Source organism: Salmo trutta, chromosome 12 (assembly GCF_901001165.1).
Source record: "Salmo trutta chromosome 12, fSalTru1.1, whole genome shotgun sequence".
Taxonomy (NCBI): domain Eukaryota; kingdom Metazoa; phylum Chordata; class Actinopteri; order Salmoniformes; family Salmonidae; genus Salmo; species Salmo trutta.
In genome coordinates this window covers 32,971,899-32,998,815 of record NC_042968.1, presented here as the reverse complement: position 1 = coordinate 32,998,815, position 26,917 = coordinate 32,971,899, and the positions used below count along the sequence as shown (strand labels likewise).

Sequence of the window (26,917 nt, the reverse complement as noted above, 5' to 3'; positions counted from 1 at the left end):
TTACAAAAGGCACCTAAAAACTCTCAGACCATGAGAAACAAGATTCTCTGGTCTGATGAAACCAAGGTTGAACTCTTTGGCCTGAATGCTAAGCGTCACGTCTGGAGGAAACCTGGCACCATCCCTACGGTGAAGCATGGGGGTGGCAGCATCATGCTGTGGGGATGTTTTTTACTGGCAGGGACTGGGAGACTAGTCAGGATCGAGGGAAATATGAATGGAGCAAAGTACAGAGAGTCTATGAATGTCCTTGAGTGGCCCAGCCAAAACCCGCACTTCAACCCGATGGAACATCTCTGGAGTGACCTTAAAATAGCTGTGCAGCGACACTCCCCATCCAACCTGACAGAGTATTAGAGGATCTGCAGAGAAGAATGGGAGAAACTCCCCAAATACAGGTGTGTCAAGCTTGTAGCGTCATACCCAAGAAGACTTGATGCTGTAATCGCTGCCAAAGGTGCTTCAACAAAGTACTTAGTAAAGGGTCTGAATACTTATGTAAAAAAATATATACATTTGCAAAAATTTCAAAAAAAACATGTTTTTGCTTTGTCATTATGGGGCATTGTGTAGAGATTGATGACGTAAAAATACGATTTAATCAATTTTAGAATAAGGCTGTAACGTAACAAAATGTGTAAAAAGTGAAGGGGTCTGAATACGTTACGAATGCACTGTATTACTATTGTATTATGATGATCTATTATAGATGCAGTCAGTGGACTGGACTGGGGCCAGAACCTGAGGCAGCCAGAACCTGAGTGCCTCTAGTTACATTGACAAGACATTCTAGTTGAAGTCAGAGGCCAGGAGAGGTACAGAGGGTTTGTGTGGAAGTGATTCTTAATGGTCATCATTCTTAGACAGAACTGGTCTGTCTTTGATTTTAAGGTCTTTTAATGAATTTGAATGAATTAAGGCCAATCAATGTCTTTGTATAACATTAACCTTAAACTACAATGTAACAGGACACTACCTAGGGTGCATAGTCAGCGTTTCTTCTTTTGATTTCAGGTAAACTATGACCAGGTGGATTGTATTACTTTGTGTTTGTCTGTCCGTCACCTCGGCAACATTCAACAACTATCAGCAAATCAGCAGCTATGAGGAGCACTCCTTTCTGGGTATGTGGACATATTACTCCCCACTATACAGTGCATATGAAATGACATATTTATCTGTGTCTGGTTTCATGGCTTTTTGTGTGTGCGTGTGTCACTGTCTTTACCTGTGTCTGTTTGTTAATCATTGTGTGATTATATATATGTGTGTGTGTGTGTGTGTGTGTGTTTCGTGCGTGCGTGCGTGCGTGCGTGCGTGCGTGTGCGTGTGTCCATCTCTCTGCCCTCTTCCCCTCCAGACCCTGAGGACACACTGAGTGTGATCGTCCCACTGGAGCTGCCTCAGCGCCCTCTACTGGGCAGCACCTTGGTACTATCCTGTTACTTCCAGGTGGGTCGGCCTGGTACCACTATCAATACCACACAGTTATGAGAAATAAGGATGTTGAATTTAGCAAAACATATCATATTATTTTTTATTTATTTATTTAAAATAAACAAGATTACTACCTCCTGTTTCAGGGACCCTCCCTCCACTGTTTTAACTCCCTCCACTGTTTTAACTCTCTCCACTGTTTTAACTCTCTCCACTGTTTTAACTCCCTCCACTGTTTTAACTCTCTCCACTGTTTTAACTCTCTTCACTGTTTTAACTCTTTCCACTGTTTTAACCCTCTCCACTGTTTTAACTCCCTTCACTGTTTTAACTCTCTCCAGTGTTTTAACTCCCTCCACTGTTTTAACTCCCTCCACTGTTTTAACTCCCTTCCCTGTTTTAACTCCCTCCACTGTTTTAACTCCCTCCACTGTTTTAACTCCCTTCCCTATTTTAACTCCCTCCAGTGTTTTAACTCCCTTCCCTATTTTAACTCCCTCCAGTGTTTTAACTCCCTTCACTATTTTAACTCCCTCCAGTGTTTTAACTCCCTTCACTATTTTAACTCCCTCCAGTGTTTTAACTCCCTTCCCTATTTTAACTCCCTCCAGTGTTTTAACTCCCTTCACTATTTTAACTCCCTTCCCTATTTTAACTCCCTCCAGTGTTTTAACTCCCTTCCCTATTTTAACTCCCTCCAGTGTTTTAACTCCCTTCCCTATTTTAACTCCCTCCAGTGTTTTAACTCCCTTCCCTATTTTAACTCCCTCCAGTGTTTTAACTCCCTTCCCTATTTTAACTCCCTCCAGTGTTTTAACTCCCTTCCCTATTTTAACTCCCTCCAGTGTTTTAACTCCCTTCACTATTTTAACTCCCTCCAGTGTTTTAACTCCCTCCACTGTTTTAACTCCCTCCAGTGTTTTAACTCCCTCCACTGTTTTAACTCCCTTCACTGTTTTAACTCCCTCCACTTTGTTTTGACTTGTTTTCATGTTTCTCATAATACTGTTTTATGTATCAACTGGTTTCACATATTTGATTCCTGGCGAGGAGAAAAAACTCAGTTAGACAGGACTGCAGTTCAATTGACCAATGATGAGTTAGAGTGATACGAAGTTCCATGATAAGAAACCCCATTGTAGTTCCACCATTATGTGACTTGATGTGTTTTATTTCAGAGTGGTCATCAACATAAAAATAGTATTTAATATTATATTGTAATGTAATTATGTTTTTCTAATAAACTTGAACTTTAACCCTACTTCCAGGACCACACCGTCCACGATCCCGGCGCCCCCACCATTGCCCCCCTGTCCCACCGCATCAAATGGAGCCGCATCACCAAGGAGCGTGTCTCTGTCATCCTGGTGGCCATGGACGGAGAGGTCAAGGTGGAGGAGGACTATCTGGACCGGGTCCACATGGTGGGCTACCCCCAGACCCCCACTGACGCCAGCATCAAGATCACAGAGTTGAGGTCCAACGACACCGGCACCTACCGATGTGAGGTCCAGCACGGCATCGAGGACAACCATGACACTGTGGACGTCCTGGTTCAAGGTAGGGACAGAGGGTAGTGGGAGTGTGACGGCTTGCTGCCAAGGAATTCATATTTTGATATTGCTCTCTTTGTAAACAAAGTTGGTGCTTAAAGCTACCCCTGTACACACGTGTGTTTCTATCTTTTGATTTTAGGACATTAAAAATGATATTAAAACTAAGGATTTGTATGGTTTCATGAGTAATTATTTTTTTATATTCTATAATTTGCTGTATGTACTGTATATGAACCATACAGACAACTTTGAAGCAAAATAAATCATGTATCTTTAAGCCACACAGATAGACAGTGATCTAATTATTTTATGGAGGCATTATTGGCTGCTCTGTCGCTGTTACACTCTTGTCTCTCTCCAGGTATTGTGTTTCACTACCGGGCCATCACGACACGCTACACTCTGACCTTTGAGAAGGCCAAGGCAGCCTGTATCCAGAACAGTGCTGTGATCGCGACCCCAGAGCAGCTCCAGGCCGCGTATGATGACGGCTTCCACCAGTGTGACGCCGGCTGGCTCTCTGACCAGACTGTCAGGTCAGCCTATATCCCTCTCCTTCATCTGCACTGATCTGAAATCAGTTGCTGTTTTCAAATCAGTGCCAAAAGCAGTGAAGTGACTGGAAATAACTGAGCTGATTTCAGAACAAAGTGAAGGAGGGAGTCTATAAGACTTGTCTTCAAATAATATTTTAAAGAAACAGACACTAAGTGAGCTTGAGTGAGCTTGCCTGACACAATGGAGCCAATGGAATAATCCCAAAAGTGCAAGTTCCGCCTATCTGGCACTCCAACTAGGCTCAATCAAATGCTTTGAAAGAAAACAATGATCTAAAAAAATGACCAAATACTTAGAATTTTGAACCCAGATCTGCAATCTATCCAATGTTTGAACATAAGTTAAAAGATTTTATTACACATAGTTTATAATGACTGTGCATACAGTTCTCTAAGCATCATGAGGTCTAGAGATCATTTACTTTATATAGGAATTATAAATAGAGATATACTTGTCGGTTTGTATTTCAACATTGTCCATTTATGTAATGTTTCCATTTTCACGTCAGTATTTGGTTTGATCCTCCATCTAAACATAGACGTCTGCCATGCCGAACTTCCTGTTGACTGTTTGACAGCTGAGCCTCTGAACATGTCACTTCCTCTCGACACACGGCCTCTCTTGTCCTCCATCCATCCCTCCTTCCATCCCTGGCAAAAATCTAGAGGATTGTGTTTACCTTTCTCTGATCTCACCTGTATGTTTTTTTCAACACCTCAGAATGAAAGCCCTCATTCCATTTATTTCTCAGAAATACTACAAGGTTTAGAAGAAACATTGTGGACCGGTTTCCCGGTCACAGATTAAGCCTAGTATTGGACTAAGAAGCTTTTTAAAGCTTTTTAACCATAAAAATAATATGTTTGAAATAATATGTGACCCAGGAAGGAAGACAAAGGCTCCAATTGAATCAATAAACTAACACGTCTCTGCCTCAACTGATTCACTCTGAATGTTGATGTTGTAATGGAGGTGTTTAACTGTATTAAACCAACACACTGAATTGAATTGAATTTATTTGGGTCAACACATATACGAGATATACATCAGATCCCACAGGATACCACTTTAAATGATCTCTCTGCAAGGTAGGCCTATCACTCTGCACTGGTATGAATTTTACACTCATCTCTGTTTTCTGTGGAAGGTACCCAATCCATGATCCACGTGAGAATTGCTATGGCGACAAAGACGAGTTCCCCGGGGTGCGAACCTACGGAGTGAGAGATGTCAACGAGACTTACGACGTGTACTGTTTTGCCGAGAAGATGACAGGTAACCAAGGAGACATCCTTGATCTTTTTTTCATAAGTGAGTGACAGGATGAGATCGGGACATGTTCACTTTGGAGAATACAGTACGTTTTCACAGACGCCTTTTTCTTTCTGATGTGAAAACTTTTTAATTGTGATTAATGTGCATTGCCTCAATGAAATAAATGAGTTACATTGACTTAAATATTCTTAACTTCACAACTATCAACCTCAAGTTACACTGAACATGTCACTATCTCACGTCCATCCTCCCCTGTTGTCTCCTCTCCCAGGCAGTGTGTTCTACTCTGGCTCTGTGGCTAAGTTCACCTACTCTGAGGCTGAGGAACAGTGTAGTAAGCAGGGGGCCCTGTTGGCCACCACAGGACAGCTGTACCTGGCCTGGCAGGCTGGTCTGGATGTGTGCAATGCAGGCTGGCTGGGAGACAGGAGCGTCCGCTACCCCATCAACGTCCGGAGGCCGCAGTGCGGAGGGGGTCTGCTGGGGGTACGAACCGTGTACCTCCACGTCAACCAGACGGGGTACCCCCTCCCCGAATCCCGCTATGATGCCTACTGCTACACAGGTAGGTTGCATTTAGCCTGGTCCCAGATCTGTTTGTGTCGTCTTGGCAACTCCTATAGGAGTTGGCTATATAGCCAGGCTAGGTTACACTGTGAATCAACCATAGACTGGAATGTTTTGTCATTGGAATGAACCTACCGACACAAGATTATTTTAATGTTTCATATTGGTAAGCGTTTTAGTGTCATATTTGTAAGCGTGTGTGTGTGTGTGCGTTTTTGTGTTATATTTCTAAGTGTGTGTGTGTGTGTGCATTTTAGTGTCATATTTCTAAGTGTGTGCATTTTAGTGTCATATTTCTAAGTGTGTGTGTTTTAGTGTCATATTTGTGTCATATTTTTAAGCGTTTTATTATTTCAAATTTGTCAAATGGCTGAATTTGTTCAGGATCACAACAGTGTTAAGTGAAACAGTAAACAACCATTCTCACCACATGTTTCCGTTTGGAAACCGTTCCCAACAGTTTAGCGATCACGAGCATGAACCCTTTCTTCGGTCTCCTCTAGAAACGGACGAGGAGGGCTCAGGCATGGCGGTGTCCACCGAGGCGGGCAGCAGCGTGCTGAGCGTTGCCACGGTGACCCAGGGTCCTCCCGAGATGTTCTTCGGGAAGATGACCACAGAGAGCGAGGCGCTGGGCGAGGACCTGGCCACCCAGAAACCCACTAGTGTGGACTTCACCTTCGGCACTGAGCTGCCTCTGCCACAGCCGCCCAGTGTCACCGAGCTTCCACTCCCACAGCCGCCCAGTGTCACCGAGCTGCCCCTGCCACAGCCGCCCAGTGTCACCGAGCTTCCACTCCCACAGCCGCCCAGTGTCACCGAGCTTCCACTCCCACAGCCGCCCAGTGTCACCGAGCTTCCACTCCCACAGCTGCCCAGTGTGTCAGAGTTGGTTGTGGATGTGGTGGGGAGAGCAACGGCCAGGCCGGATGTGGGGAGTGAGATCAGCGAAGTGAGCGCATCAGAATATTTATTTTCTACTACAGGTCAGTGACTGGATATCTGCTGGGTTTCACTGTAAATAGTATACATAGTCACTTTTCATGGGACGCTGTGTTGGAAAAGTCATTTCTGGAACAACTGAGTGTACAAGCCCTACTTTCAATACTACTGAGAGTTTGCGTGTTGAAATGGAAAGAGAAGAATTGCAGTCATTGCTGAGGAGACTTGCCAGCTTTATTGGTTGACAATGTCGGTTTTACAGCACACTCTGAAAAAGACACCAAATAATTGTTAAAAAAATCTGAATGATTACAAACTGTGAATAAAAACACAGTTTAGTGATTAATGTGTTTGGTGCATGAGATCAACCACATTATATCAGCATCATTACCCCTCCATCTGTAGGTGTGGTGTTCCACTACCGTGCTGGACCTAGCCGCTACGCCTTCACCTTCGTGGAGGCCCAGCTGGCCTGTCAGAGTGTTGGAGCCTCCATCGCCACCCCAGAGCAGCTCCAGGCTGCCTACGAGGCCGGCTACCACCAGTGTGATGCAGGCTGGCTTCTGGATCAGACCGTCAGGTAGGAGGGAAGACACACACACACTTGTCTGTATACATGGGCACACAAACATATTTAAAGACACAACTACAGACAGATTAATACATGTATATACACACACACACACACACACACACACACGCACACACACACAGAAACTCTCTTTCACACACACGCACGCGCACACACACACACACACACACAGAAACTCTCTTTCACACACGCACGCACACACACACACACACACACACACACACACACACACACACACACACAGAAACTCTCTTTCACACACACACGCACCCACACACACACACACACACACACACACACACACACACACACACACACACACACACACACCGAGAGATACTGTACTTGTTTCAAGTCCTTGTCACTGTTCCTTACCATCAGTACAACCGTCTTCTTCTTCATTATACTCCCATTCGTGGCCGTGAATAAAGGTTGTTTTCATGCCCAGGTATCCCATCGTGTCTCCTCTGGAAAAGTGCTCTGGGGATCTGGAGACTCTACCAGGAGTGAGGTCCTATGGACTGAGGCCCGCTGATGAAAACCACGATGTGTACTGCTATGTGGACAGACTCAGGGGTGAGAAAACACACTCGGTTTTGTTCACTCAAATTGCTGTTGAATCACTTTGTAACCTAGATATGTTGTCATACCTTGTCTATTTCTTGTCTGTTTATTGCAGTAGTAGTCTTTACAGATAAGTCAAGAGGTTAGGCTAGTTTATTATATATACACTGTCTTAACTATGTGGGAAATGAATGGCAATTGAAAAAGAGGTTTGGCTTATCACAGACCACATCGCTGTGGGAGTTGTTTTGAGCACTGACTGTCCATGTCCTCTCTTCTCTTCTCTTGTCACCATCCTCTGATCCGTTAACCTGACTGTCCTCTCTTCTCTTCTCTTGTCACCATCCTCTGATCCGTTAACCTGACTGTCCTCTCTTCTCTTCTCTTGTCACCATCCTCTGATCCGTTAACCTGACTGTCCTCTTATCTTCTCTTCTCTTCTCACCATCCTCTGATCCCTTAACCTGACTGTCCTCTTATCTTCTCTTCTCACCATCCTCTGATCCGTTAACCTGACTGTCCTCTTATCTTCTCTTCTCTTCTCACCATCCTCTGATCCGTTAACCTGACTGTCCTCTTATCTTCTCTTCTCTTCTCACCATCCTCTGATCCCTTAACCTGACTGTCCTCTTATCTTCTCTTCTCACCATCCTCTGATCCCTTAACCTGACTGTCCTCTTATCTTCTCTTCTCTTCTCACCATCCTCTGATCCGTTAACCTGACTGTCCTCTTATCTTCTCTTCTCACCATCCTCTGATCCGTTAAACTGACTGTCCTCTTATCTTCTCTTCTCTTCTCACCATCCTCTGATCCTTTAACCTGACTGTGCTCTTATCTTCTCTTCTCACCATCCTCTGATCCGTTAACCTGACTGTCCTCTTATCTTCTCTTCTCACCATCTTCTGATCCGTTAACCTGACTGTCCTCTTATCTTCTCTTCTCTTCTCACCATCCTCTGATCCGTTAACCTGACTGTCCTCTTATCTTCTCTTCTCTTCTCACCATCTTCTGATCCGTTAACCTGACTGTCCTCTTATCTTCTCTTCTCACCATCCTCTGATCCGTTAACCTGACTGTCCTCTTATCTTCTCTTCTCTTCTCACCATCCTCTGATCCGTTAACCTGACTGTCCTCTTATCTTCTCTTCTCTTCTCACCATCCTCTGATCCCTTAACCTGACTGTCCTCTTATCTTCTCTTCTCTTCTCACCATCCTCTGATCCGTTAACCTGACTGTCCTCTTATCTTCTCTTCTCACCATCTTCTGATCCGTTAACCTGACTGTCCTCTTATCTTCTCTTCTCACCATCCTCTGATCCGTTAACCTGACTGTCCTCTTATCTTCTCTTCTCACCATCCTCTGATCCGTTAACCTGACTGTCCTCTTATCTTCTCTTCTCTTCTCACCATCCTCTGATCCGTTAACCTGACTGTCCTCTTCTCTTCTCTTCTCACCATCCCCTGATCCGTTAACCTGACTGTCCTCTTATCTTATCTTCTCTTCTCACCATCCTCTGATCCGTTAACCTGACTGTCCTCTTATCTTCTTTTCTCTTCTCACCATCCTCTGATCCGTTAACCTGACTGTCCTCTTATCTTCTCTTCTCACCATCCTCTGATCCGTTAACCTGACTGTCCTCTTATCTTCTCTTCTCACCATCTTCTGATCCCTTAACCTGACTGTCCTCTTATCTTCTCTTCTCTTCTCACCATCCTCTGATCCGTTAACCTGACTGTCCTCTTATCTTCTCTTCTCTTCTCTTCTCACCATCCTCTGATCTGTTAACCTGACTGTCCTCTTATCTTCTCTTCTCACCATCTTCTGATCCGTTAACCTGACTGTCCTCTTATCTTCTCTTCTCACCATCCTCTGATCCGTTAACCTGACTGTCCTCTTATCTTCTCTTCTCACCATCCTCTGATCCGTTAACCTGACTGTCCTCTTATCTTCTCTTCTCTTCTCACCATCCTCTGATCCGTTAACCTGACTGTCCTCTTATCTTCTCTTCTCACCATCCTCTGATCCGTTAACCTGACTGTCCTCTTATCTTCTTTTCTCTTCTCACCATCCTCTGATCCGTTAACCTGACTGTCCTCTTATCTTCTCTTCTCACCATCCTCTGATCCGTTAACCTGACTGTCCTCTTATCTTCTCTTCTCACCATCTTCTGATCCCTTAACCTGACTGTCCTCTTATCTTCTCTTCTCTTCTCTTCTCACCATCCTCTGATCCGTTAACCTGACTGTCCTCTTCTCTCTAGGTGATGTGTTCCATGCTGGCTCCAGTGAGGGCTTCACCTATGACGGTGCTCTGACTCACTGTCAGGAGCTGAACGCTACCCTGGCCTCTACTGGGCAGCTCTACACCGCCTGGAGACAAGGCTTGGATAAGTGCCGCGCAGGTTGGCTAATCGACCGGAGTGTCCGGTACCCCATCACCAACCCCCGTGCGGCGTGTGGTGCAGGGAAGGCAGGGGTGTACACAGTATACACCCACAACAACCAGACGGGATACCCAGACCTGTATTCCAGATATGACGCCTACTGCTTCAAAGGTTTGGACTGAAATGTGTTGAATCATAAGTCATGTTGTTTCCACTTTATTTCAACATCAAAAAAATATTCAGGCTAAAACGCAATCAAAACTGGACGTTGGTCTTGGATAGACACAGGAATGAAATAGAATAATGTGTCATCTCTCAATCACCCACCCACCTACTCACCCACTCACTCACCCACCCTCTCAATCACCCACCTACTCACTCACCCACCCACCCACTCACCCACCCACCCACCCACCTACTCACCCACTCACCCACTCTCTCAATCACCCACCCACCCACCTACTCACCCACTCACCCACCCACTCACCCACCCACTCACCCACTCTCTCAATCACTCACCCACTCTCTCAATCACCCACCCACTCACTCACCCACCCACCCACCTACTCACCAACTCACCCACTCTCTCTCTCACTCACCCACCAACCCACTCACCCACTCTCTCACTCACTCCTTCACTCACTCTCCCTCTCACCTTCTCACTCAGTCTTCACTCGCTCACATTATCATTCAATCTCACTCACTTGTTCGCTTGCATGGTCACTCACTCACCTTCTCTCACTCATTCACTCATTCACTCATTCACTCATTCACTCACTCACATTCACTCACTCACTCACTCACTCACTCACTCACTCACTCATTCACTCACTCACTCACTCACTCACTCACTCACTCAATCACTCACTCACTCACTCACCCACCCACTCAGTCATTCACTCACTCACTCACTCACTCACTCACTCAAATATTTTTGTTTCCTGTAGTGGACATCTTGCTTCTCGCCAATGAAACTGGATTGAACATCACAGAGATAGAAGAGGCTTTGGTTAACCTCACATCCATCACTGATTTGCTGAGGCCTGGTAAGAGCCATAGTCTTCACTTGCGTTTAATAAGCATTTTATGGAATTCTACACTATAAATATATAAATACACTGTATATACATTACTGAAATATGTAAATCACTTTTCTTTCTTTCTCTCTCGCTCTCTGTCTCTCTCTCCCTCTTTCTCTCTCTGACTCTCACTCTCTCTCCACAGTCCTGCCTTCCATCACTCCTCCCATCTCTGTGGAGTCCTCAGGCTCTGGTTCCGGGGCCTCTGGGGCGAGTGGATCCTCCGTTGATCTCTCTGGTGATCACTCTGGTGAACTGCCTCATTCCGGGGATCTGTCCGGGTCAGGTGATCTTTCAGGCAGCGGAAGCGCAGAGATTCCCAGCGGATCATCTGGTCTGAGTAGTGAAGATACGTCCGGCTCGGGGCTGAGTGGAGACGGATCGGGAATAACGGTCACCTTCTCTTCAGGGAGTTGCAGCTTTTTATCTGGTTTGGGCTCTGGGGGTCCTCAGGAGGCTGGAGAAGGAATCACTGGGATCCTCACCTTCCCCTCAGAAATGGGATTGGGAATGTTCAGTGGCAGTGGGTTCCTGTCAGGTTCGGGAAGTGGCTCCGGTGTCAGTTCTGAGGAGAGCGGCTCTTCGTCTGACAGCTCCAGCGGCTCTGGGGAAAGTGGGGATTTGTCTGGAATGTCGTCCGGCTCCAGCTCTAGTTCCAGTGAGGAGTTTTCCGGATTTCCCTCAGGATTCTTTCCCTCAGGAGGCTCCAGTGGTCATTCGGGAGAGGAGTCGGGAACCGGAGACACTCAGGTCCTGCTGATCGATGGGAAACTGATGGAGGTTTCCACCTCTCACACACACAAAGAGAAGGAGCTGGGTGGAGGGGGCCTGGAATTCAGCGGCTCCGGATCTGGCAGCAGCGGCTCAGGGTTCTTCCCGGATGTGACCTTCTTGGGGTCAGGGTTTACCGACCTCACAGGGTTAGCCTCAGGGGAACAGGAGGCCTCGGGGACTCTCCACTACGGCTCCGGAAGTGGTGATATCAGCGGTTCGGCCTCGGGCAGCAGTGGCTCAGGGTTCTTCCCGGGTGTGACCTTCTTGGGGTTAGGTTTTTCCGACCTCACAGGGTTAGCCTCAGGGGAACAGGAGGCCTCGGGGACTCTCCACTACGGCTCCGGAAGTGGTGATATCAGCGGTTCGGCCTCGGGCAGCAGTGGCTCAGGGTTCTTCCCGGGTGTGACCTTCTTGGGGTCAGGTTTTTCCGACCTCACGGGGTCAGCCTCAGGGGAACAGGAGGCCTCGGGGACTCTCCACTACGGCTCCGGAGCGGGAAGAGGTGGATACACATCAGGGTTCGGAACGTCGGGCTTCCCATCCGGAGACATGTCTGGAATCTTCAGATCCTCCACCAGCGATGAGGAGGACAGCGCTGTCACCTTCCTGACTAATGACTTCATGACAGAGGTTTCCAAGGCGACCACGGTTTCCATGGAGCTGCTGGGGGCTGGGCCAGTGCAGTTCAGTGGGCAGGGAAGCGGGTCCCACACAGGGAGTGGTGCTGACCACCCAACCCAGGCCAGCGGTGTCTCATCTGGGGCACACTCTGGAGATCTGCTCCCTGTGGTGCTGTCCTCTCCGCCCAGCAATAGGGAGCTTATGGAGGGCACAAAGGGGCCAGAGGAGGCCATGGCTGGCGGGGCTGAGCTGGGGGAGACCACCAGTGAGTTTTACGTGACCTTTGCCCCCAACCTTGCTCCCGCCGGATTGGCTGCCCCAGCCATCTCCCTGCAGACCCCTGCCGTCATGGAGGAGCCATCCTCAGAGGAGGGTGGGTCAGCACACTTTCAGTCGACTCCATGTTCATTGCTATGGACAGTTAAAAGAACGTTTGTTTGGCTGTTACGCTGTAGAGCCAACAGACTTATTTAAATGATGTAAAGTGGCATGGTGTTTTTATTGAACGGGCCAATCAGAAATGTCACCCTATTCACTAAATAGGGAGTATGGTGCCATTTTGGTACTAAGGTACACACTGTATTGTATTCATCCTAATTGTATTCATGCTTAGGTATCCCTAACCCATGTGACCCTAACCCGTGTGGTGCTGGGTCATGCTCAGTGGAGGATGGTGTTGGGCTGTGCCAGTGTCCGCCCGGGAAAGTGGGAGAAGGGTGCCAGTATGGTGAGTCCTGATGCAGGGGTATCATTATCTCTCATTATCTCTCATAAGATTCCTTCGTTCCTAGCAAGGTCTTCGTTCCTAACTCTCTGCACATCTCTCTTTCTGATCCATTCTGACGTCCTCAAAAGTGTTGTAAATGTTTTACTGGAAAGTAACACACCTTAGTAAAGAAAGTTTCTAACGATGCTTTTCTCATCTCTCTACTGTATGCCTGGACATCGGTCGCTCTGTCATGATTAGGGTTGCGAAATTCAGGGAATGGTTTTTCTGAAATCCTGTTTGGAGGTTTCCCAGAATCAGAAGGGTATAAGCAGGAAATCCGGAATCCTCCGACCAGGATTTCTGGGAAACCAGGGAATTTATTGAAAGTTCCTGGAATTTTGCAATCCTCTGTCCCGATGCTACTATTTGATACTGTACATATTAAGACATTTAGCAATATTCTGTAGGCTGTATTTTTGATATTTTTATATGTGATTCACTAACACTAACAATGCATTTTGTTCCCACTTTTTCCTGTCTTGATGTACTGTATGCTTTGTGTTGTAGTGTGATGTTTTGTCCTGTTTTGCCTGAACCTGGTTTTGGGTCTCTCATTCGTGTTTGTCAGACAGTCGCGGGGTCTTTGGCGTGTATGTGTGTATCGTGTCCTTGCCTCGATGTCTCAGGATCTCTCCACCATACTCCTTTATCATGAGTCACTCCATCCTGTGTTGTTTTTGTTCTGCTGTTGCCTAGGCTACAGTAAGCTTACCCAACTGGCAAAACTGGTTGGACGTCATTATGATGCCATTTCAGACAGATTTGCCTGCTGGTTCTATTCTCTTTCCTACTGCATGCCTGCTAACCCCTGGTACACCTACCAACATCCTGGTGCATACTGGGTACATGCTGTGTACATACCTGGAACTTCTGCCTATATGAATCTGAACACAAGACTTCCCAAAGAATTAGAATGACTCTCATCTAGTCATTCTATTTCTATGGGTATGCCACCCAACAAGTAGCTGATCCAGACTTAAAGTTACTTCAGATCTCAATACATGTATATGATAAAGTATCTGTCTTCTAAACTGTATGAATCAGAAGTTCAAAATTTATGAAAAAAGTAGTAAAATGTTGTGGTCTGAAGAAAGGTTAACATGACAGGAGTGAACATCATTGAGATGATAATTCATCTTCCTTTCAATGATGACCTGACAGTAAGGCTGGAGTCTGAATCACCATGTTGCAGCATCTCAGAGTGTTCCGATTCTATGACTTCCAAGATGTTGTTTCCCAGCTCCCCCCCTGCCAAGGCAACTACCCCTTCACCCTCTGAGGCACCAGTCTCACCTCGCCCCCCCCCCCCTTTTTTGCAGAGGTTGATGTGTGCCATTCCAACCCTTGTGCCAATGGAGCCACCTGTGTGGAAAATGCAGACTCTTACAAATGCTTATGCCTGCCCAGCTACGGAGGGGACCTCTGCGAGATTGGTACGAGGTCGGCTTCAGCTAATGTTTACTAACAAACAACAACCTCTCAAAAACAACAGGAGTCATAAGGATGCAAAGGAAACTGTTATCGCTGGCAGCTTGCATCATAGCAGGGCTGCGTTCAGGAGGACAAATGGCCGAAAACGTTTTTAAATGGAAACCCCAATTAGGGTTATCATCGGCCAAGTTTGGGTATACTTCCTCTATTTCAAAAACGTTTTCTCCTGTTTTGTGCATGCTGAACGTGACCAGGTGTGGCAGTGAATTCTTCTGTCCGCCCCAGAATAAGTTGATTGTAGGCACAGATCTAGGATCAGCGTTCCTTTTGCCAAATCCTTACCATTAGGGGTAAAAACGCTAAACTAACATTAGATCCTTGTGAGCAAAACATTTTAGCGGCCCCCCTCTTGACAGAGGAGATCAAAAAAATTTCCTGCAATTCTACACATTTTGCTATGGGGTGTATAGAAAATGTTGTAGTTTTAAAGCAAGTTTGCTGAAATTCTGCGCCTTTTGCCATGGGGCGGAGCAGTTTCACAGCAACTTTCCTGCAATTGTACACATTTTGCCATAGGGTAGAGAGAGAATTTTTAATATGATATTTCAGTGAGAGTAACAAAAATCAACTAACAAAATCAATGGGGGAGCCTCGGTCTGTAATTCAACTATGATTACTACATGGGTTAATTGAGTTATGTGAATGACATAACTAGAGAAACTGTTGATGCACATGTAGAAATTGACCTTTATTTTTTATTTTACCCCTTTTTTTCTCCCCAATTTCGTGGTATCCAATTGGTAGTAGTTACAGTCTTGTCTCATCGCTGCAACTCCGGTACGGACTCGGGAGAGGTGAAGGTCGAGAGCCATGTGTCCTCCGAAACGCAACCCAACCAAGCCGCACTGCTTCTTGACACAATGCACATCCAAACCGGAAGCCAGCCGCACCAATGTGTCGGAGGAAACACCATACTCCTGGCGACCTGGTCAGGGTGCACTGCGCCCGGCCCGCCACAGGAGTCACTAGTGCGCGATTAGACAAGGATATCCCTGCCGGCCAAACCCTCCCTAACCCGGATGACGCTGGGTCAAATGTGCAAAGCCCCATGGGCCTCCCGGTCGCGACAGAGCCTGGGGTCGAACCCAGAATCTCTGGTGGCACAGCTGCCTTAGACCACTGCGCCACTCGGGAAGTGCATCTTGTGTATTCTAAGTGTCAACAGTAAGTTAAGACCCTGACTGATCCACGGGTCTAAAGGGGTATAGAGGCATCCGTAGTCTAGGGGCAATGTCATCATACTGCTTCCTGTCCTTTACTCAGGACTGTGCTTATATCTGGTGGGTGGATTTTCTCAGCCAGGTCTACACACAAAACAAGAGGTTCTGTATAATGCCAAATAAGGGTTCTTTGGCTTGTAACCACAGTGGATCCCTTTTTGGTGCTATATATAACCTTTTTTTGAAGGTTCTATAAAGAACCATGCTCATAAGGTTCTAAATGGAACCTTTATGGTGCTATAAAAAACATTTCCCAAGGTTCTATGAAGGAACTATATAGCACCAATAAAGGGTTCCGCTATGGTTAAAAGCCTTTTTGGGGCCACATAGAACCCCATTTTTATGGTTCTTTATAGGACCTTGATGGAGAATAGTTCTATAAAGAACCTTTGTTAGTGTAGAAACCTACATGTTGTTTTATTATATTGTTGGAATTCCTTCTGCGTTATTATTGTTTTAGCTGACACGTTGAGTTATGTGTGCCAGCTCTGGGAGTCACTAAGGAGAGAATTGACAACCACTGATTTAGTAAGTAGGCAAATGTTCTCAACTGACATGAGGTCATACATGAGTCTTTTACAAGACACTGTCACTGGCCACAGTCATATTTAACATGTAACAGCATAACACCACAGATCAGATCAACTGGAATGACACTCACTCACGGTTGTACAGAAAGCTATGCGCAAGCCACGCCCCAAAATATTCTAATGAATACATTTTAATTATCACAAAACTGCAAAGGACCATTGAAGGCCTCAAATGGTTCTTTGAGTCATTATGGTTCCACATAGAACCATCACCCTTCCCAAAGAACCCTTGAGGAACCTTATTTTCTTAGTGTGTAGTTCTGTTGCTGCTCCTAGCAAGCAGGTGTACGGAAGTAGCTGAAGTAGCCATTTTGTGAAATTGTTTAGTCATGTAGGTGTGGTGAAGGAATGAATGAAACCTTGAACGTTACAGTGAAGGGAAAAAAGGTATTAACCATGTTCTGTAAACAAGTATACAGAGTAAATTTCCCTACAGCAACTCTCATTAACTGTTGAGAGATACTCACTACAGAAACTCTCATTAACTGTTGAGAGATACTACAGAAACTCTCATTAACTGTTGAGAGATACTACAGAAACTCTCATTAACTGTTGAGAGATACTCACTACAGAAACTCTCATTAACTGTTGAGAGATACTACAGAAACTCTCATTAACTGTTGAGAGATACTCATTACAGAAACTCTCATTAACTGTTGAGAGAAACTCACTACAGAAACTCTCATTAACTGTTGAGAGATACTCACTACAGAAACTCTCATTAACTGTTGAGAGATACTACAGAAACTCTCATTAACTGTTGAGAGATACTCACTACAGAAACTCTCATTAACTGTTGAGAGATACTACAGAAACTCTCTTTAACTGTTGAGAGATACTCACTACAGAAATTCTCATTAACTGTTGAGAGATACTACAGAAACTCTAATTAACTGTTGAGAGATACTACAGAAACTCTCATTAACTGTTGAGAGATACTCACTACAGAAACTCTCATTAACTGTTGAGAGATACTACAGAAACTCTCATTAACTGTTGAGAGATACTCATTACAGAAACTCTCATTAACTGTTGAGAGAAACTCACTACAGAAACTCTCATTAACTGTTGAGAGATACTCACTACCGAAACTCTCATTAATTGTTGAGAGATACTCACTACAGAAACTCTCATTAACTGTTGAGAGATACTACAGAAACTCTCATTAACTGTTGAGAGATACTCACTACAGAAACTCTCATTAACTGTTGAGAGATACTACAGAAACTCTCTTTAACTGTTGAGACATACTCACTACAGAAATTCTCATTAACTGTTGAGAGATACTACAGAAACTCTCATTAACTGTTGAGAGATACTACAGAAACTCTCATTAACTGTTGAGAGATACTCATTACAGAAACTCTCATTAACTGTTGAGAGATACTACAGAAACTCTCATTAACTGTTGAGAGATACTCACTACAGAAACTCTCATTAACTGTTGAGAGATACTCACTACAGAAACTCTCATTAACTGTTGAGAGATACTCACTTCAGAAACTCTCATTACCTGTTGAGAGAAACTTACTACAGAAACTCTCATTAACTGTTGAGAGATACTACAGAAACTCTCATTAACTGTTGAGAGATACTCACTACAGAAACTCTCATTAACTGTTGAGAGATACTCACTACAGAAACTCTCATTACCTGTTGAGAGATACTACAGAAACTCTCATTAACTGTTGAGAGATACTACAGAAACTCTCAGTAACTGTTGAGAGATACTCACTACAGAAACTCTCATTAACTGTTGAGAGATACTCACTACAGAAACTCTCATTAACTGTTGAGAGATACTCACTACAGAAACTCTCATTAACTGTTGAGAGATACTACAGAAACTCTCATTAACTGTTGAGAGATACTCACTACAGAAACTCTCATTAACTGTTGAGAGATACTCACTACAGAAACTCTCATTAACTGTTGAGAGATACTACAGAAACTCTCATTAACTGTTGAGAGATACTCATTACAGAAACTCTCATTAACTGTTGAGAGATACTCACTACCGAAACTCTCATTAATTGTTGAGAGATACTCACTACAGAAACTCTCATTAACTGTTGAGAGATACTACAGAAACTCTCATTAACTGTTGAGAGATACTCACTACAGAAACTCTCATTAACTGTTGAGAGATACTACAGAAACTCTCTTTAACTGTTGAGAGATACTCACTACAGAAATTCTCATTAACTGTTGAGAGATACTACAGAAACTCTAATTAACTGTTGAGAGATACTACAGAAACTCTCATTAACTGTTGAGAGATACTCACTACAGAAACTCTCATTAACTGTTGAGAGATACTACAGAAACTCTCATTAACTGTTGAGAGATACTCATTACAGAAACTCTCATTAACTGTTGAGAGAAACTCACTACAGAAACTCTCATTAACTGTTGAGAGATACTCACTACCGAAACTCTCATTAATTGTTGAGAGATACTCACTACAGAAACTCTCATTAACTGTTGAGAGATACTACAGAAACTCTCATTAACTGTTGAGAGATACTCACTACAGAAACTCTCATTAACTGTTGAGAGATACTCACTACAGAAACTCTCATTAACTGTTGAGAGATACTCACTACAGAAACTCTCATTAACTGTTGAGAGATACTCACTACAGAAACTCTCATTAACTGTTGAGAGATACTACAGAAACTCTCATTAACTGTTGAGAGAAACTCACTACAGAAACTCTCATTAACTGTTGAGAGAAACTCACTACAGAAACTCTCATTAACTGTTGAGAGATACTACAGAAACTCTCATTAACTGTTGAGAGATACTCACTACAGAAACTCTCATTAACTGTTGAGAGAAACTCACTACAGAAACTCTCATTAACTGTTGAGAGATACTCATTACAGAAACTCTCATTAACTGTTGAGAGATACTCACTACAGAAACTCTCATTAACTGTTGAGAGATACTCACTACAGAAACTCTCATTAACTGTTGAGATATACTACAGAAACTCTCATTAACTGTTGAGAGATACTCACTACAGAAACTCTCATTAACTGTTGAGAGATACTCACTACAGAAACTCTCATTAACTGTTGAGATATACTACAGAAACTCTCATTAACTGTTGAGAGATACTCACTACAGAAACTCTTATTAACTGTTGAGAGATACTCACTACAGAAACTCTCATTAACTGTTGAGAGATACTCACTACAGAAACTCTCATTAACTGTTGAGAGATACTACAGAAACTCTCATTAACTGTTGAGAGATACTACAGAAACTCTAACTGTTGAGAGATACTCACTACAGAAACTCTCATTAACTGTGGGAGATACTACAGAAACTCTCATTAACTGTTGAGAGATACTCACTACAGAAACTCTCATTAACTGTTGAGAGATACTACAGAAACTCTCATTAACTGTTGAGAGATACTCATTACAGAAACTCTCATTAACTGTTGAGAGAAACTCACTACAGAAACTCTCATTAACTGTTGAGAGATACTCACTACCGAAACTCTCATTAATTGTTGAGAGATACTCACTACAGAAACTCTCATTAACTGTTGAGAGATACTACAGAAACTCTCATTAACTGTTGAGAGATACTCACTACAGAAACTCTCATTAACTGTTGAGAGATACTACAGAAACTCTCTTTAACTGTTGAGACATACTCACTACAGAAATTCTCATTAACTGTTGAGAGATACTACAGAAACTCTCATTAACTGTTGAGAGATACTACAGAAACTCTCATTAACTGTTGAGAGATACTCATTACAGAAACTCTCATTAACTGTTGAGAGATACTACAGAAACTCTCATTAACTGTTGAGAGATACTCACTACAGAAACTCTCATTAACTGTTGAGAGATACTCACTACAGAAACTCTCATTAACTGTTGAGAGATACTCACTACAGAAACTCTCATTACCTGTTGAGAGATACTACAGAAACTCTCATTAACTGTTGAGAGATACTACAGAAACTCTCATTAACTGTTGAGAGATACTCACTACAGAAACTCTCATTAACTGTTGAGAGATACTCACTACAGAAACTCTCATTAACTGTTGAGAGATACTCACTACAGAAACTCTCATTAACTGTTGAGAGATACTACAGAAACTCTCATTAACTGTTGAGAGATACTCACTACAGAAACTCTCATTAACTGTTGAGAGATACTCACTACAGAAACTCTCATTAACTGTTCAGAGAAACTCACTACAGAAACTCTCATTAACTGTTGAGAGATACTACAGAAACTCTCATTAACTGTTGAGAGATACTACAGAAACTCTTATTAACTGTTGAGAGAAACTCACTACAGAAACTCTCATTAACTGTTGAGAGATACTCACTACAGAAACTCTCATTAACTGTTCAGAGAAACTCACTACAGAAACTCTCATTAACTGTTGAGAGATACTACAGAAACTCTCATTAACTGTTGAGAGATACTCACTACAGAAACTCTCATTAACTGTTGAGAGATACTACAGAAACTCTCATTAACTGTTGAGAGATACTACAGAAACTCTCATTAACTGTTGAGAGGTACTCACTACAGAAACTCTCATTAACTGTTGAGAGATACTACAGAAACTCTCATTAACTGTTCAGAGAAACTCACTACAGAAACTCTCATTAACTGTTGAGAGGTACTCACTACAGAAACTTTCATTAACTGTTCAGAGAAACTCACTACAGAAACTCTCATTAACTGTTGAGAGATACTCACTACAGAAACTCTCATTAACTGTTGAGAGATACTCACTACAGAAACTCTCATTAACTGTTGAGAGATACTCACTACAGAAACTCTCATTACCTGTTGAGAGATACTACAGAAACTCTCATTAACTGTTGAGAGATACTACAGAAACTCTCATTAACTGTTGAGAGATACTACAGAAACTCTCATTAACTGTTGAGAGATACTACAGAAACTCTCATTAACTGTTGAGAGATACTCACTAGGCTGACTATTTAAATGATTTGTTGTATATTTAAAGTATCACAACCAATTATTATTTAGTTAAAGAACCCAAGAGACCCTGTGTGCTAATTTTCCAGGTGTTTTTTGTTTGTGCTTTAGTTTTTAAAACACAAATGCATTATAGAAAGAACCATTTTCTGCATTAACAACTGTACACTTTTGGCTTTTTTTGCAGAACAACAACACGTTGGCTAAAGCAGAATGTTTTGGTCACCAAACCCTGTAGTTGAGGGTTAAATGGATGCTTGATGGATGTTTCACCCATTCCAAAAAATGTCATACACCTCAAAGTGGCCCAAAGTAAATGTGTGTTGCCAGTGTTCTCAAGCAATGAATCAAGTTGATAGTTAATAGGTCCTGGAAAATGCAGTATTTTCACCAATGTGCAGTAATATTTATCACACCATAGGTTGGACTGAAAGAAATCAATGATTATAATTGGACTAATAATGGAGCATAGACAAATGGCAGCAGTTCTAGAACAAACACAGCCTCCATAAAACCTCTATGGTGCCATATGTGGTGTTGATCAGTATTCCCTCTTATCTAATGTAAATGTATTTGAGTGTCTGTAATAAACCCGGGCTTCTCCGGGGTGTGGTAGCCTCTGTCTCATTATCGCCCGCTGCTGTTGACGACACAGATGAGCAGGATTGTGAGGAGGAGTGGACTAAGTTCCAGGGCAACTGTTACCTGCACTTCCCCGAGAGAGAGACCTGGCTGGACGCCGAGCAGCGCTGCCGAGACCTCAGCGCTCACCTGGTCAGCATCATCACCCCAGAGGAACAGCACTTTGTCAACTGTGAGTAAAAGGCCTGTGTGTGTGTGTGTGTGTGTGTGTGTGTGTGTGTGTGTGTGTGTGTGTGTGCGTGCGTGCGTGCGTGCGTGCGTGCGTGCGTGCGTGTGTGTGAGAGAGAGAATATCCCTTCACTCTTTCCCCCCCTCCAGCCAACAGCCAGGACTACCAGTGGATTGGGCTCAATGACAAGACAGTGGAGAATGACTTCCGCTGGATAGACGGCTCACCACTGGTGAGTCAGGCAGACAGACACAGTACAGAGAAAGTGGGTTAGCTCAGAATATAGTCCCCACTCAGAGTGCTCTCCCCCAGTGGTTCCCAACATTTCCTTTCCCGGGACCACCAGATCACCTACTGTAGCCTACCGCATTCATACACTGTTCATACTGTACCTGTACATTAATACACTGTTCATACTGTACCTGTACATTAATACACTGTTCATACTGTACCTGTACATTAATACACTGTTCATACTGTACCTGTACATTAATACACTGTTCATACTGTAGCCTACCGCATTCATACACTGTTCATACTGTACCTGTACATTCATACACTGTTCATACTGTAGCTTACCACATTCATACACTGTTCATACTGTACCTGTACATTAATACACTGTTCATACTGTACCTGTACATTAATACACTGTTCATACTGTACCTGTACATTAATACACTGTTCATACTGTAGCCTACCGCATTCATACACTGTTCATACTGTACCTGTACATTCATACACTGTTCATACTGTAGCTTACCACATTCATACACTGTTCATACTGTACCTGTACATTAATACACTGTTCATACTGTACCTGTACATTAATACACTGTTCATACTGTAGCCTACCGCATTCATACACTGTTCATACTGTACCTGTACATTAATACACTGTTCATACTGTACCTGAATATTCATACACTGTTCATACTGTACCTGTAGATTCATACACTGTTCATACTGTACGTGTAGATTCTGATCTGCATGCTATAGCCTTCTTACTTACTCTCCTGATTTCTGGGTTTTCTACATTGAAAACAAGAAACCAACAGAAACATAAGTGGTCTTTGTAACTTCCTACCAATGTTGCTCTCCTCACCCCTCAGCAATTTGAGAACTGGCGGCCGAACCAGCCGGATAACTACTTTAACTCTGGAGAAGACTGTGTGGTGATGATCTGGCACGAGAACGGCCAATGGAACGACGTTCCCTGCAACTACCACCTGCCCTTCACCTGCAAGACTGGCCCAGGTACATATGGGTCAGGGGTCAGGGTTCAAGAATTGTGTTCTAGAGTCTGGATGGGCACTGGTAATTGTTTTCTTAAAAACTCATTTTACTGTACCTTCACCATCATTGTGTGTGTTTATCTTATACCTGTGTTGGTGTTACAACTCATTCATGTTTTATAAACTCATTAGGCAGGTACCCTTCAAAATAAATTGCTACCAGTAAATATCATCAGTTGTAATTTGTTGATTGATTGATTGATTTGTTGATTGACTGATTTACTGATCATTGTTCCCCAGTCTACTGTGGCGCACCGCCAAAGGTGGAGAATGCCAAGATGTTTGGCAGCAGGCGGGAGCAGTATACTGTTGGGTCCATCATCCGCTACCAGTGTAACCCAGGCCTCCTACAGCGCCACCTGCCTGTGGTGCGCTGCATGGCAGACGGACAGTGGGAGAAGCCACAGGTGGAATGCATGGGCGGTGAGTAGTGCACGCTCTTTTGCTCTTTCAACACTCTATAAACATACCTGTAGGTTAGTCCCACATTGACACACTTCCAATTCTCGTTAAGAACTCTGCTATTGAAATGATCGTTAGAAAGGTGGAAATCGAGGTTCCTTGTAGGTTGACGAAAATGTCACTGTATTTTTCAGTGAAGCTTTGCATTATTGTAATTTTGTCTGATGCTATGAAATTACTTTGGAATCTTTGAAGGTAATGTTTGTTTCTCTTGCCAACAGCAGTGCCCTCCCCCAGTAACAGAATACAGCGCCGATCGATCAGAAGCCGAGGAGAAGCAACCAGCAGCAAACGTCACTAAGCAGGGAAGATTAAGGGAGATCTCTTGAAGATAATTATTTTATAAGAACATTTACAGAACACAGAAGGCATTTTCTAACTTACTAAAGAGATTTGAATGTTTGAAGTACCCACCTTGTACATAAGACCAAATCAACTTCGAGCAGTAACATTGTCTTTTCAGTTTGTCACTCTCTGACTATTTTTAAAAAGTTTAAATTAAGCCATTATGTAATTGTATGTTTTTGTCATTCTTGTCCCAGAATAATGACATGTTTTCATTATATATAAGAGTTGTTTATTGTTTGGAGTTTTATTGTTATTATTAATATTAATATAATTTTTTGTTTTGGTGGATTGGGATGCTGTCGATAAGGTGTGAGTTGTTGCTAAAATACTTTGTCCATGTCGCCAACTAGACTGGATTATAGAGACACGGTGTAGGGTGAAGTTTCTGCTAGACACTGATCTTGGGTCAGTTTTGCTTTTCCTCCACTAATGGTTAAGATTAGGGTTGGTGGAGGGGAAGCTGATCCTAACTCTGTACCTAGGGGAAACTTCACCCCGGAGCATGTACTCATAGACGGTGCATCAATCAGACTCTCTAGTCTGTTCTAGATCTTTGCCAAACCAGACAGTGTGTGTTAGACTGTACCACCCAGAGGTAAACACCCAATCTGGACCAGCCGGTATTTAGTGGGGGTTTGGCACGTTGCTATGAGCCAAGCAGAGGCTTGGTGAAATTCACCCATGAGGAGATACTAGACAATCAGAAGTATGTGTGTATTCTGGAGGTGCCTACGTAATATACACTCACCATGGGAGATGGATATAGGTCTAATAATCCATGAAGGACTGTGAATTTGATAGAAAAAGTATATTGAGTTACTTTGTGCGCTGTTAGCCTAGCGCTGTTAGCCTAGCAATGTCCGGTTGTAGCAATGATGAGCAAGATGAAGTAAAGTGGATGAGATCTTGTGCATGTATCCACCAAACAAGCATTTATGAGTCACCAAATTGTCACCTATCTTGAAAATTGTAGATGCTAAAGGGGAAAACAATATCTATATTTGTCAGATGTCTTCATACATCAAAAGTGGTGTTGTATCAAACCGAGAAATCTTTTACGCTTCAATTGCAAATATCAACACTTTTGAGGAATAAAAATGTCTGACGAGTTTTGATTTTGGGGTGAACGATCGCTTTCACCTTTTACTGCAGTGGGCTAAATCAGGGTCACATAAATCTACTTTAAAACAAAAGTATACACCTCACACACATGGTTATGGGATAAAGAAAGAAGACACCCGTACCATGTCAGATATACAGTTGAAATGTATTAAATGTTGAGTTTGCATCCCAATATTACACTTTATTTACATTACAGACGACTGAAATATAACAAAACCGTTTGACATAGAAAAAACAGATTTGTTCAAAATAATGCTTATTAATTATGAAAAATATGAATAACATTCCAGCCATGAGGCCACTAGGTCATTTGACTGCAGGAAAGGGCTACGGGAGGGGATACTAAGGGAGATATTATTTATTTAATCTCTAAGTCATAAAGAGAAAGCTAGTGAAGCCGACGCAGCAGGCTACTGTGTTCGTCTGTATTTCAAACCTACACCAGTTGTTTAGAGCAGAAGGGAGACAGAGTGCCTGATGTGAATAATACACAGCAATGCTAGAATCTCTGCCTGCCACACTGGAGAGGCAACATCATGCAATCTACTGAGGCTGTCCTAAAATAAGAGAGAGAGGACTCAACTTCTCTCTCAGGTTCAGTAGTGACACGGTAGAATAAAAAAACAACAGGGTCGGGGTCAATTCCATTTCAATTTCAGTCAGTTAATTCATTGAATTCATTGAAATTCACTGTATTTATTTCCTGAGGGGATTGGAATTGAATCGGAATCGAACCCTTGGTTTGTCAACAATGTTCTTGGCCTAAGCAGGACCAAACGGATGAATGTCATTGGTCGGTTTGACACTTTCGTTGTCTCACACAAGGCTGTGCAGTGCATAGCAACTCCATGGGACCAGTTTTAACAACTGCAGTAGCTTTCAGATCAAATGTTTCTCTTCATTGTCTGTTTTGTTTCACAAAAAAACCTCAGCGGACACATTTATTTAAACTCCAGATCCATCGCCATTTTAATCTCTTGTAGTCCTTCAGTTTTGTATTGTATGCATAACCTGCTGTTATATCTGATGAAGATATAGATGCTTCATTCATTGTTTATGTTTACAGGAGGCTGTGCCTCCTCCTTCAACACACCGTCATATGTCTTGCTGGCCAAAAGCTTCACCTGCAATCATAAACCATATACCAATCAAAGAGATGACTGAGAGGTTCCACAAAGAACAGGCTTAAAGAAATTATCTACCTGGAACTTCTGATGACAGAAGAGTGTAATTTAAAGTTACACACACCATTGCTTTTTACTGTACCCCTACAGGGCTGAAAGTATTAAGAGCTTTTAGAAGATAATAACACAATGCCAGGTCTAGTGTATAAAATCAAATTAACTGAAATGCCTCCTGTCATTGCTGAGGGATGATTGTCTCCAAAGCAGCTGAAGCAACTTGACAAAGGGGTGAAGAGCAGTGTTTAGCAACCTTTTACTACCAGTGTTTAGCAACCTTTTACTACCAGT

General features: G+C 43.2%; 1 protein-coding gene across 3 annotated transcripts in view; it reads left to right on the top strand.

The window, feature by feature from the left end:
- LOC115203375 (aggrecan core protein-like) overlaps positions 1-25,522 on the top strand; it is a 35,259-nt gene extending 9,737 nt beyond the window's left edge. The window contains exons 2-20 of one of the 3 annotated variants that reach the window (XM_029768021.1): positions 1,015-1,124; positions 1,361-1,452; positions 2,706-2,997; positions 3,355-3,529; positions 4,699-4,826; positions 5,098-5,391; positions 5,897-6,379; positions 6,741-6,915; positions 7,376-7,503; positions 9,753-10,046; positions 10,823-10,921; positions 11,100-12,722; positions 12,963-13,076; positions 14,438-14,551; positions 22,063-22,221; positions 22,368-22,450; positions 23,331-23,475; positions 23,754-23,936; positions 24,200-25,522. In XM_029768021.1, the coding sequence (XP_029623881.1) occupies positions 1,022-1,124; positions 1,361-1,452; positions 2,706-2,997; positions 3,355-3,529; positions 4,699-4,826; positions 5,098-5,391; positions 5,897-6,379; positions 6,741-6,915; positions 7,376-7,503; positions 9,753-10,046; positions 10,823-10,921; positions 11,100-12,722; positions 12,963-13,076; positions 14,438-14,551; positions 22,063-22,221; positions 22,368-22,450; positions 23,331-23,475; positions 23,754-23,936; positions 24,200-24,276 (4,761 nt within the window). In that variant the 5' untranslated portion in view covers positions 1,015-1,021 and the 3' untranslated portion in view covers positions 24,277-25,522. Of the gene's footprint in view, positions 1-1,014; positions 1,125-1,360; positions 1,453-2,705; positions 2,998-3,354; positions 3,530-4,698; positions 4,827-5,097; positions 5,392-5,896; positions 6,380-6,740; positions 6,916-7,375; positions 7,504-9,752; positions 10,047-10,822; positions 10,922-11,099; positions 12,723-12,962; positions 13,077-14,437; positions 14,552-22,062; positions 22,222-22,367; positions 22,451-23,330; positions 23,476-23,753; positions 23,937-24,196 lie in introns of all 3 variants that reach the window. The other 2 variants (XM_029768020.1, XM_029768023.1) reach the window with 2 other exon arrangements.
- Positions 25,523-26,917: the final 1,395 nt, after the last annotated feature.